We start from the raw sequence: 13488 nt of genomic DNA on the forward strand, positions 1-13488 counted from the left end.
CACAAACTCTGCAAACTCTGCAGGTTTGTCCAAGCTCTTGGATCTAAGTCCAAGTTGCTAAACTTAGAGGAAACTTCACACTCTCGCTAGACATCTGAGTAAAGGCAAATTCCTAAAACCTGTTTAAGGGAAGAAATCAGTTCTTGCCTCCACTTCGAACACCCTTCAGACAAAATGCGGAGACCCAACGCTATTCGCATGTCCTGCTTCAACATCACCCTTGACTTAGAGTAAGTTTAATTTTACTTCTTGCTTAGAGTGTTAATCAACTCCTCATGCCAACACACATGGGTGAAGAAAAGCCCCCCCCCCCCCCGCCCCGCCCCGATGCCTCTCACCTGGGCCGTCTCTTCCTCTTGCTTCCTCTTCTCTTCCTCAGTCTCTACCAGCCTCTGTTTGGTCAGAAGGAGCTCCTTATTCAGCACATCTGCCTTGTCTTCTGCCTGCACGTCGGAGCACACGGCAATCATAAGGAAGGCGAAGAACGAATGTGTGTGGATACTCTCTCCAAACCCAATCTCTAGTTATGATGGCCTCACGACCAAAAGCCATGTTCCCCCTCCTAGCTCACCCAGGGGACGGCTGCTTTCATGGAAGGCCAACTTCCTAGTAGGCACGTGGCACACATCATCTCTGATTCTCACAACAGCAATGATTTTACTGACAATGGCAGTGAAGTCTGGAGAGATCGAACAACACAACTGGGGCAGACATGGAATAGGAGAGGCGTGAGCTGAGTTCAGACATGAATGACATCAAAGTGCATGCTCTTTTCTAAATGCTTTTTACGTATTTTCAGTCACTCTGAGAATGTGTAGATGGCTAGGATGAAGGGGTGGAGCCGTATACAGAAGCTTCTAGCTATTAGTGCCCGGGGGTGGGGGGTGCGGATTCAGAGAGAGACAGGCTGATCCGTGGTCAACAGTATGTGAGAAAAGAAAAAGACCAGCAGAGGTAAAATGGCTCACGAAGGGACGCACACAGGACCGTGAGTAGAGCAAGGAGAAATTAAGACCAAAAACCCATGACAGAGATAGCCTTCGGGAAAACTGATCTATATAAACCAGGCACCCGATCAGAAAAGGCCGCGTTTCTGGAATGTCTGAGCAGAGCTCAGAGCGAATACTCTGGTCTTAAAGCGGATACAGAGTCCAATTAACCAGGAAAGCACCGTGCGTTTATTTAACTAGTCAACACATGCCTACTGCACACCCTAGACCTTTACCTCTCTCTGTAGGTCTCAGCGTCAAGTTCACATCTGCAGTGGAGTGAGCCCTGAGCTCTGTCCCACTCACCCTGACCTAAATCAGCTCCTCACCTCCATCTAAATGAGTTCCTCTGCCTATATCTCTCCTATTTCCCTCGACAGCACTGAGCCCAATCTCTACTGACAAATCACACGTGGGGGTTTCTCTGTCTTGCCCATTAGACTTGCTCATCCCCATCTCCCCAGCACCAAGGCCAGTACCAAGTGGGGCGGGGACTCCCCAGGTACTTGGTGAATGAATGGAGGTGACTCTCCAATCACTGCCCAGGGGGCACTGTGTGGGGGGGAGGTGGCACAGGGCCATAGAATGAGCTCAGCAAAGAAAACCACAGACACAGAGTACAGACAGCTATTCGAAGAAGCTATCCTTGGCCAACAACAGCGAAACATTATCCAGAGAATCGTAAAAACTGGCCAGGTGGCCATGCATGTATTTTGCCCCATCTCCCACTCGTCCCGAAGGCCGGGCCAGCACAGTCTGCCAGGCCTGGCAGAGAAGCAGCACTCCAGCCTCTCTGTCCAGGCTCATAGTTCCCAGTGTCCCACACTCTGATGGTCACAGCTCTGTTTTCAGATAATTTGCAACTATGCTCTACTGAAGGTAAAAAAGTCCCTCTTAAAAAGACTCTAAAATTTGCTCTGATAGATTTGAAGGGGGAAACTACATAGCAAAAGTATATCCTGAAACTAGAGGTGGGCAAGATATCTGTGCAAGTTATGTTTTCATAAATTGTATATGATATCTGGTGCAGATTACAGACACTCGAAACAGCAAATTTGAGAGCCAGTCAGATGACTGCAGTCAGAGCAGTCCCCAGAGAGTCCCCAGACTCTCTGAGGGAGGGTCAGAGAGAGAATCAAGAACAGCAACACAGATCACTTCAGTGTTCTTAAAAATCGAACCAAATCTAGGTCCCCACAACTTCAGCCCACGGGTTCAAGTTCTACCTCAGACTATGTAAGTAACAGCCCTCCTGATAAAGAAGAGCACAATTTAACGTCCTCTTCAGCAGCCCCCGCATTTTCCAGTTTGTGAAGAGAAGAGTCCTTCCTCTTCATGACACTCTGAAGTGAATGTTTTCTAAATCTGGCTTCTTAAAGAGATTCATCCCAAATTTTTAGCCTTTTGTAAATTTCTGCTATCAGGACATTTAAGCTTCTTAAATTGTGCATCACACCTAGACATTCTACTTTATAGTTTTGGAACACTAAAGGAGTGCTTCCAACATCTGCAGAAATTGCTGGGGGTCCTATGTGGGAGGAGCATCAGAATTTTCCAGAAGTGTCCTCCAGAGTCTCTCCTCTATGTTAAACAGTGGAGTTAGAATGATTCTACAGCTCATCAAGATAAGATCACATCTGAAAAAACTTGGTTCTCCTAGGAACAGTCTTCTGGGTCTTTGGACAACCAATTTCTAGGCCTCATTTAATTAGAAATCATCTTTCATGTTAAATGAATCTCTAGGGATGTACTACTGAACAGATAGATACTCATATTCTTCAAATTCAAACTATAAAATCTTTACCATAATTTGTTAAGATCACTGTCATTATTAATTCTAATCACTTATGAACATCTTTTTTTTTTTTTTTTTTTGACAGATAGAGATCACAAGTAGGCAGAGAGGCAGCCAGAGAGAGAGAGAGAGGAGGAAGCAGGCTCCCTGCTGAGCAGAGAGCCCGATGCGGGACTCGATCCCAGGACCCTGAGATCATGACCTGAGCTGAAGGCAGTGGCTTAACCCACTGAGCCACCCAGGCGCCCCTGAACATCTTTTTTTAAGATTTATTTATTTATTTGAGAGAGACAGAGAAAGAGCAGGGGGAGGGGCAGAGGGAGAAAGAGAATCTGACGCAGACTCCGCACTGAGCATGGAGCCCAATGTGGGGCTCAGTCTCAGGACCTTGACATCACGACCTGAGCCAAAATCAAGAGTCAGCCGCCCAACTGACCAAGCCACCCAGGTGTCTCGCACTTACCAACATTTTATAATGTTTTATATATATATATATTTTTAAGATTTTATTTATTTGACTAGGGAGAGCAAGAGAGACAGCGTAAGCAGCTAGAGTGGCAGGCAGAGGGAGAAGCGGACTCCCTGACAAGCAGAGAGTCCCATGTGGGACTTGATCCCAGGACCCCAGGATCAAGACCCAAGCCAAAGACAGATGCTTAACCAATTGAGCCACCCAGGCCCTCCCTTAAATGCCTTATTGATGTGGTGACTTCTAAGTGCTACCTAAGGTTCATACGACATACACAGGAGGGGAAAAAGCACTGCCATCTGTGATTTAATCATAAATTAACGGATGACCTGATCGAAAGCTTCAGCGCTCACAGCAGGGATGAGGCTCTCTCAGAAATGATGTCTCAAAGAACTAGTCAAGCCAAGGGAGCCTGGGTGGCTCAGATGGCTGAGCGTCTGGCTGCGTTTGGCTCAGGTCATGACCCCAGGGTCCTGGGATCCAGCCCCGCATCGGGCTCCCCGCTTGGTGCAGAGCATTAATTGTCAAATAAATAAATAAAAATCTCAAAAAATAAACCAACAAAAAACTGGTCAAGCCAGTTGTTCAATTTAAAACAAAACAAAAGACTTTACCACTCATCACATGGAGCCCCTGCTCTAACACAGAACTCGCTCTGGTCGGAAGGATGAGCAACGGTGTCTCTTCTATTCCTTCCTTGCAAACAAGAAAGGAACAGAAAGGGTTGAGGCAGCTCGCTACAGAAACCGAAATGGAGATATTGTATCTTTTTACATTGTTAATCACGGGAGAAGTCCTTATTCTGAGCCTGAGGGAGGGCACGTTGTCAAAACAGAAGGCTGTGTCAAAGAGAAAAATTTAGAGCCCAGAAGCCCAAAGCCAGCACTAAAGGGACAAGGGTGGGGGATAATTTGTTTTTAAAGAGTACTTAATTACCTAATTAGCGCTTGTTTGTTTACATCTTGTCTGGAATACAAGCTGCTTTCATGTTTGTTTTATGTTTGTCCAAGTCTGGCTACTTTAATGAAGAGATGTGATTTTGAAAAAGTAGCAACGGAAAAGTAGGAGGTGAACGGGGTGGAGGTGGGCAGAGCCAGCACTTTCCGTAGGCGGTGGGTGCCCTTCCGGCCAGGCTGGGGGACAGGACACCGAAAGGGCACGGACAGCTGTTGGACAGGGAAGTAAGCCCCGCTCAGGCAGAAACTGCAGAGTCAGATGTTTGGAGATGTGCATGAAATAGCAATTTTTATCCTTTTACCTAGATAACAAGCTTCAAAAGGCAAGGGCCAGGTCTTCCTTACTCTTTTAAAAGAAGAGGTATAAAGGAAGGAAATTAAGAGAAAGAGGGAAAAAATGAAAGAATGAAGGAATCTTTTCTTCAGGGACTAGCAACTAGAATCTACACAAGCCATCTACCCAGATACCCAACAGTCAGTTATTTTGGGACTATGCATGCAGCAGTCTTTCCAGGCTGATCCACAAGATGGACTTTCTCGGTGGTGCAACATTTTTTAAAATAATATATTATTTTTCTGATTTTTAATAAGGTATAATGCATATTATTCCTAACCCAAAGGCTGTTAAGAATTTAAGGTCTTCTTATGAAAGATAAAATAATTGAAAAAATGCAAAAGATGAATTTAAAAGTTAGATTGACTCTCATCACCCAGAGTATCTAGAACTAGTATTCTGATGGATTTCCTTGTAGGCTTTTTTCCTTTTGAGGTATATTTCAGCTTCTTTCCTAACACGATGGCCCTCTGTCAGCCAAACTCCTTGAAATTTAGATGCAAGCATTATATACAGAGAAATTTATAAGGTTTTATAATATTGTAACATTATCTTCCCATTGTTTTTAAAAAACAATTCCCAAAAGACATTTACTTTCATTCTCCCCTTCTATTGGACCTATACATTATTTCTACTTTTTATTTTTCTGAATGACACAGTAGTAAACCATCTTGTACACATCCGCTGACCAGATTTCTATTTTTGTTAGAATAGCTTTCCGAGTCAGAATCTATATGCCATTTTCCTCATTTATTAAATGTAAGATTAAAAAAACACCTGCTTGGTGGAGTCATTAGCAAGATTAAATGAGATAACGCTTACAGAATTGCTGAATATAGTCCTTGGTGTGTTGTAGGTGGTCAGTAGACATCTCATCTCATTACTTTTTAATCCTTTTAAAGGCCTGATAGATAACACCAAACACACTTCCTGCACCACTTTCAACCTACGACTCTCTCTCTCTAATGAATTTCACCACATCTCCACGGAGTCCCCCTGCTTAAAACTCTTTCTCATTTAGTTATCCATCTTCAGAAAACTATTAATGGATAAAAGATTTGAAAGAACAAAATCACATGTGCGGCCTTTGGGGGAGCCTGTATGAAAACAGGAAATTTCATTACAGTACTGACTCAACAGCGTAATGTCATTAACACAAAAATGTACCGGCTAAGGTCAGACTGGTCCTGGTCCTGATGGACTGGACGCCCTCTGTCTTCTTTGGCTCTCTCCTAGTCACACGTCTCTCACACCCCTTCTAATAACTTCCAAGCAGCCCAGCTGAATGGTTTCGTGGGGAGAAGGGTCACACTCCCCACCCCTAGACCCCCAACCAGGCTGCTTTTCGACCTTCCACATCCTGTGTCCCACAAAGCAGTTTCTGTCTTAATTTCAAACTCTATTCACTGTGAATTCCTTCAGCCGCCCCTTGTCCCCTTTAGCACTATTTTCCTTAATAGTCGCTTAATCCCTATCTTACTGTGATCGAAACTTTTGAGCTGCAAAACCAGCCATTTATATGGGGGGAAGGAGTAGTGCCAGAGGCCATTTTTCAGCATTTAAAAAAATTTCTCTAAACATTTAATCATATTTCTATTACTGGACATTGTGTTTGAAATATTGTCAATGAGAAGTTAGCGTACAGGTAATTTTTTTTTTTTTAACAGATTCAACAGTGTTAAGTCTCAGTCTTTCTGACCCTGACACCACTGGTGGGGAACAGTCACTTCTGAAGTCAGAAAAGAGAGTTAATTTTAAACCCGCCAAAGACTCCTTCCATATTGCCAAGTATCTTTTAAAACACCAGAGACAGAAAACAAGAAGTCCTAAAGCTGTCAGTATTGCTGGAAAGAACCAGGCAAGTTGAACAATTTAAGGTCCTCCTAGAAACAGCTACCATGTATGGAACACATTGTGTTGACACGTTTCACCTTATTTTACCTACAGGCAGGTTAAGAACCACGCAGGGTCGTGCGGTGAGCAGACCGCGATGCTGGGATTCACACCTAGCATCTTGGCCCTCAGCCATCACAAAGTGTGTCTCTCCACTAATACCCGTATCTCCATGTACATACTTCTTATAAAGTCTTCACGTTCACTGGAGATGAGAACTCTTCTTGGAACAAAAAGTAAAGTGCCTTCCAATGCTGGCGTAGCACTGGTATAGTCTTGATGACTGATATTCCCAGGTAATTATACTGGCAGCCCTCAGCTTAGGAAAAGTACAGATGAAGAGAAGAGACACCAAAGAAGTTTAGAGTTATAAAAAAAACAGCATCACACATGCTGTTTGGAGAGGACCCCAACCCTTCTCAAAGGCTGCTGCTTCCACCCTCTCCAATTAGCTCACGCTGTCCCCTCCCACCTCTTGGCCTGTACATTCAGCCAACCAGCAGCCAACTCAGCGTCAGGTAGCCCTGACGGGATCTCAGTGAGAGCAGCTCGATCCTCACCCCTGAGGAGGTCGTCACGGTTGGACTTCAACCCAGCAAACGACAGGTTTACCTGATCCAAGTCATTTCGCAGAGCAATCTTGCTGGTGACTAGTTCATGGGCAAGGTCATCGTTCTCCTGTTCCAGCCTCATGCTGGCCTCCTGTAGTCTCCGGTTCTCCCTCTGCAGGAAAAGAGCAACAGCCAGAGGGAGGGGCGTTAGTGACCAGACACACTAGCAGAAACGAACGGGACTGGCGAGGGAAAACAGGCAACGACAACAGAGTGAACTTTGGAAGGTGTTAAGAAGGAGGAGGCGCGAGTGGCACAGGAAGGCAGGATTGCTGTCCAGGAAACAACAGTGAGTTAAGCCAGCAGTGCAGGTGCGGCGGTATACCTGGTAACGGTTACAACTGTCCCTGACAGGCTACACGGTAAAGGCTGCATTATTTAAAAAGTGCCACAAAAGGCAGAATTTCCAACACCTCCCCAATCCTGTGACGTTTCATAGAGACCCAGAACACAGACACTGGCCAGCCTCTGTTTGAAACATGCACAATAATCTGACCCTTAACCTCAAGAGAAACTGCACGACGCAGGTGGTGTCAAATGCAGGGAAACCACTAGACGTTTCTTCACATTGTTTTCCCTGTATCACAGTTCACATTAATTGAATATATTCAGTTATTAGCACTAAATGAAGAAACATGGGTTCTGGACTTTTGCTATCAACTGACATTTCATCCTTGGTGTAGAAATACGGTGCAGAATACTGTGCAGAAATACTTCTCTGAACACGGATGTTTGTACCGGTAAGAGCAAGAGTCCATATGACAATGGCTCTAAATGTTTGTGGGAGTGCTTTGAAAAACTTCTCAACTTTAAAACTTCAAAAGACTCTTGGTAAAAGAAATTACTGAGTTATTTTTTTCCCTCTTGAGTTTCCAGGAAAAAATCTGAAACAAAGTCCTATGATGAAAGAGCCAAGTCACATTCTTACGAAGGAAGGAGGAAGGTCTCCCCTGAACTAAACTTTATGAACTGTGGACACGCGCCATCTATTTTCAGAAGAGCAAGTCACGGTCTTTCATTCCAAAGTATCAAAAGCACTTTTTTTTTTTTTTTTTTTGCTACTGTTAACAGTTATAGGAGATTCAAAGAGAGCTGACAGGAAAGACTTCAATGTGATGAAATCTTCCTGTTTTTCAGATTTATACTCCTAACAGTGTTTTCTGCAAGGGTAGTAGAAACTCAGAGCAGTGGTGCACGACCAGAAGACAAATCTATGCCCAGGAAGAGAGCGTGTCATTGCATCACATGGGGCGAAAGGACATTTACCTTCTACAGAACAACCTGGGATTGGTTATATGGAAAAAAGAAAGCCCCATTTCTTTTCTCTTTTTTTTTTCTTAAAGAAGGGCTAAGACACCAGTGGTAAGGGCAGAGCCTAAGGCTTTCATGGGGTGGAGAATCCCCCAATCGGGCCAGCAGAGAAGCTGAAGGATGAACCTGCGCTTTGATTAGAACCACCCAACAGAGTCAATTTCTGTCTTCTCTTTTAGAAGACGAAGACTGGGACAGTTGGGGAATGCCCAAACATTTCTGAAAAAGAAATCTACTGAAGAAGATAAAAACAGTCCCAAATCTCTTAAATGCTTTTAAGTAAATTCATGATAGAATTCCATGCAGTGTTACAATATGTAATGATCCAAGAAATGCTTAGGAAATGCATAGAAAAGAAAAAAAGACAAGGAACTCGAAAGTCTCATTTTTGTAACAACATAAATAACATTAATTGTAGGTGCTGGATTAATTTTATTGTTGTCTTTGTGCTTTAAAAATGCTTCCAAGGGGCACCAGGGTGGCTCAGTGGGCTAAAGCCTCTGCCTTCAGCTCAGGTCATGATCTCAGGGTCCTGGGATCGAGTCCCACATCGGGCTCTCTGCTCAGCAGGGAGCCTCTTTCCTTCCTCTCTCTCTGCCTGCCTCTCTGCCTACTTGTGATCTCTGTCCCTGTCAAATAAATAAATAAAATCTTTAAAAAAAAAACATTAAAAAATGCTTCTAAGTTTTCAACAATGAATACAGAATAGAATGTTATCTAAAAAAATTTAAAAACACTCAGAATTTCAATTCCATTGGAAGGATAAAATGCCAGAATGAGAATTTTTTTCAAGTTCACTCCTGTTAGAAGCTCATATTCTACCTGAAACCAGACTGGATCTTCATTTTTAACCAAAATATGATCTAAAGTATGGCCTTGCCAGGAATCCTTTCCCAAGATATTCCTGAAAAGACCGTGAATGTATTTGTAGGGGCACATTGCACTCATCCAGTTCTGTCTGTCCACTCCTTCTACAGAAGTCCTAACCTCCACAGAGGTCCTAACCTCCCACAGAAGTAGCATAAAAGTTGTCATGAAAATACAAGCAGAAAAGCAGCCGGCGCCTTCACGGCGAAGTCTTTCCATCTTTGCTGAAGCAATCCAAATTCTAGCAGGGGCACGAGACTTAGTCTTTTGCTCTGGTACATCTAATGACTACTCCTTTTTGTGGAAACAACTTCCCTACTTGTTGAAAACTCAGAATTACAAAAAAAAAAAAAAAAAAAAAAAAGTTCCAGAAACTTTTCCCATCCACTTCCTCCTTGCCAGGAAGGAGCGGCAATGCCCAGCACCATTTCACCGGGACACAGCACACCCAGGTGGCTGCTCAGCAGAGAAGCGATTGTTCTCACCTCCAGGAGACCCTTCCCAAGAGCCCCTGGTGACAGGACCCCAGGCCCTACTCCTGAGTCAGGGTCTGAGTCCTCCCAACAACTGTACTTGCATGACTTCAAGATGCAGAGTCCCCTCAATGCTTGCTGATGTTACAGTCATTTCACCCAAGTGACAATGTTGCAGCTCAGGTTTTTCAGGTGACAGTGACACAAGCTTACAAGGGAGTTAAGATAACCCGCACACAAAGTCACACATGGAAAAGTGCTTCGTTGCAAGTACGTTATGGATGGCACCAGGCGGCTCCTTCCCTCCTGATCCAAGACCAACCCTCGGTGGGTGACGTTAAATAAGTCAGAGGGGGGAGCTCAGCTTAGTGCTGATGGACACATGCCGTCACTACGCCTGTTGCAACTGGAACCCTTCCCTATGGACACGCAGCCAAGGGGGGAGAGGGGGGACAGGGGAAGATCTGGGAGAAACCGTAAGTGTCTAAGCGTCCCTAAAAAGCTAAATGGCCTCAGGGGTGCCCCTACCGGCTTGGCTTTAGCAAAAAGCTTCGGTTGGGTGTGTACGCAGCAAGCAGCACAGGGCGAGTGTGACTCCTCTGCTTTGCACTCACAGACATGTGGGCAAGCAAGCTGTGGGGCCGAAAATGCAGTATCGTCCTCCAAAGTCTGAACCTGGGGCGGGAGGTGTCCTCAGCAGTCCTCCCAGCCCCTGAGCGGGCCAGCGAGGCACCGCCACCCACCGGGGCAGGGGTCCCTGCCAATGAACCTGCCCACACTCACCAAGGGTTCAAGTGAGGTGTCTTCCTGGGTGATCTTTTCCAGCCTCTCCCAAGGAGCCCACACTGCTCCCCCGCCCCTCCCTGGAACTGACTGATGCAAGGAAAAGCTTTATACTAGAACGGAGAAAAAGGTTCCACGTGGATGGGCTTCGTTCATTCTGAAAGGTCAGCAAGGGCTGCCTGCCCGAGTGCGCCTGGGGGTCAGCCCGTCAGCCTGTCCATGCAGAGGCAGCTGCGTGCCACGGTGTGCACAGAAGCAGATGTGCCCAGCTGCTTTGAGCCTATCAACATCACAGGCAGCTGGCTTCCCGCTCCTCTCCGGAGAGGAGAGACGGCAGGAGACCCCGCTTCCATAACCCTGGAAACGCACACTGCCCTGTTCGGCCCATCCTCCACCCTCCAACAACGGACACCATCCCAGCAAAAAGCAGATGACAACTTGCCTCGTTAGTTCCCTGCCCCCCTCCCCAGCATAAGAGCTGCACGGCTGGCTGCCGGGAGAGTTTGGTTAGTAACTTTGGGGAGGAGGATACTGCATTTTGCAGACAGACAGACGCCGGTATCACAGACATACACAGATAAATAACTTACCTCCTCAAAAGTCATAGACCAACTACCGTTTTCAATCATAGGTACAAAAGACAATTGAAAAAAAAAACAGAATATCCAATGAAATTGCACACCTACTAATACAGTTATGAAATGGCAATAACAGAAGCAGACACTTGTTAACGCTGTCATTTACTCTAAGTTCTCTGTCTGCAAACATTCGCTGGAAGAAAGTACACTTGAGGCAGCCAGTGGGCAAGTCTCAACCCAGCCAGACTAAGATTCAAACTCCTCCCCTGCACCCTGCCCTTCGCAGTCCGTGTGATGGCTGGAAGATGCTGTCTGCGGGACTATGGACAACTTGGGTGTGAGTTGTTTACACTGTGTTATTTCAGCCGGGTGGAAGGAACTTCCTCGTATGACAAGGTCGGAAACGTTGCAAAATAGTTCATTTTCGGGCAACAGACTGAAGTTGCTGGGCAGGGGAATGCTTCCAGCTGTCCTGTGAGTCTGAGGGCTGGAATGTGGGTGAAGCAGCACAAGAGACGGTGAACGTCATTAATTCCGTGATGAGAAGCCCGAGCAACGGGAACCGGCATTCGGAAGAAAATAAACGAAGCCTTACAGGAAAAAATGATGGGAAATGAGGCAGCTTCGTAAACTCTAGCTCAGTATTTGGGGTGTGTCATCTGCTACTATAATGAATTCTTGGCACATGGTTTTAAAGTCATTTAAGGGTCAGGAGAAAATGTTTTCCTAAAAGACCCAGTGCAATTTTATTAGCAAAAACACACTCAACTCTCCCATGCTTTCGTTTGGGTAATTCTTTCAAGAGTTGATAATTAGGGCGCCTGGGTGGCTCAGTGGTTAAGCCGCTGCCTTTGGCTCAGGTCATGATCTCGCTCAGGGTCCTGGGATCGAGTCCGGCATCGGGCTCTCTGCTCAGCAGGGAGCCTGCTTCCTCCTCTCTCTCACTCTGCCTGTCTCTCTGCCTACTTGTGATTTCTCTCTGTCAAATAAATAAATAAAATCTTTAAAAAAAAAAAAAAGAGTTGATAATTAGCATCATCAGATTTTAGCAAACAGTTTTTTTGACATTCAAAGGCAAATGCCTACAGATTTAATGTTTAAATGTTTAAATGTCTACATTCTTTGCAAATGAAGGTTTGAGAGAGAAAATCTGGATACTTGAAACATTTTATGCTCTTCCTTTACCCAATGTATCCAGTTTGATCTTTTTGGTAGAAATTTAAAAAAATTGAAATGTCAAACTAAAAACAAAATCTTGTTGGTAATAAGTAACTGGCAGTTGGCAAACCAGACTACAGTTCTCCTAGCATTTAAAAAACAGTCTTTGGTTATTTCCTAGCACTGGGGTCAACAAGCTTTAAATGTAAATGGCCAGACACAAAGTATTTTAGGCTTTGCAGGCATATGATCTTTGTTGAGATTACTCAAACTCTGCCACTGTTGTGCAAAAGCAGTCCTAGACAGCTGATAAGTAAACAATGGGTGTGGCTGTGTTCCAATAAAACTTTATTCACAAAACCAGGCAGCGGGCCCATTTGTCCTTCATGCCATAGTTCGCAGATACCCTGCTCTAGCATACAAATCAAATTTTTAAAAAAGCAATGGGTTACAGATGATGTCAAAACATGTCAGTGTGACATAATTTTCTCAGTAATGCTACTTACACAGGAAGCAAAATTTACTAAAACTTAAAAAAAAAAGACTAAAAATTGAATAAAAGTTTTGGAGAATTAATTCTGAAGATCATCAATAAACATACTTAGAATATTCTTAATATGTGTAACATTCAAACCTCTCTCAAGTGTTAAGTAAAACTCAGTGAACAGGCATCATCAAAAGCCACCTGCTCCTTCTTCCTAATTTGCTCAAGAATCCTCAATAGGGGTTAGCCTGCAACTTGAACCATCTTACAACAGTGAGTTCACTGGATTATCCACGATCAACAAGAGTGGTGGCCTTCTGAGGTCTATCACAACGTTATCACAGGCAGATAGAAACCATGCTCTTGACTATCAGTATTCATTAAAAGCATATTATTTCATAAATGTAAATATTTCCAAAAACCAATGACAGTTTCTGTAATGAGGAAAATTAAAAATATGTAAATTTATTTTCATTGGTAGAAAAGAGTTTTCAAAGATAGCTTCACTTATTTTGACTTCCTGAGGAAGGAAAGGCCCCACAGAGTAAGAAAAAGGGGAAGCCTTCCCACCCCACTCCCCAGGTAATCTGACAAAATTTAAACTTCTTTCACTTGACAATTTAAAAACAAAATGTGATGTCTGCTCTAAGTTATTTTATAGCTATAGAAGAATGGCAAATAATGTAAGTCCAATTAAGCTTTACTTCAAATATTTTGCATTATTTTTGCCCAGTATAATTAAATAGCTTAATTTTAAATTACATACAGGGATAACTGCTCTACAAAA

General features: G+C 44.1%; 1 protein-coding gene across 5 annotated transcripts in view; it reads right to left on the bottom strand.

Annotated features, from left to right (window-relative positions):
• RABGAP1L (RAB GTPase activating protein 1 like) overlaps positions 1 to 13488 on the bottom strand; it is a 769947-nt gene that overhangs the window by 17182 nt on the left and 739277 nt on the right. For 4 of the 5 annotated variants that reach the window (XM_059412860.1, XM_059412864.1, XM_059412867.1 and 1 more), the window contains 2 exons: positions 7049 to 7159; positions 339 to 443 (listed from right to left, as the gene is read on the bottom strand). In XM_059412860.1, the coding sequence (XP_059268843.1) occupies positions 339 to 443; positions 7049 to 7159 (216 nt within the window). Of the gene's footprint in view, positions 1 to 338; positions 444 to 7048; positions 7160 to 11071; positions 11364 to 13488 lie in introns of those variants that run through there. The other variant, XM_059412868.1, reaches the window with a different exon arrangement.

This window comes from Mustela nigripes, chromosome 10, assembly GCF_022355385.1.
Source record: "Mustela nigripes isolate SB6536 chromosome 10, MUSNIG.SB6536, whole genome shotgun sequence".
NCBI classification, from domain to species: domain Eukaryota; kingdom Metazoa; phylum Chordata; class Mammalia; order Carnivora; family Mustelidae; genus Mustela; species Mustela nigripes.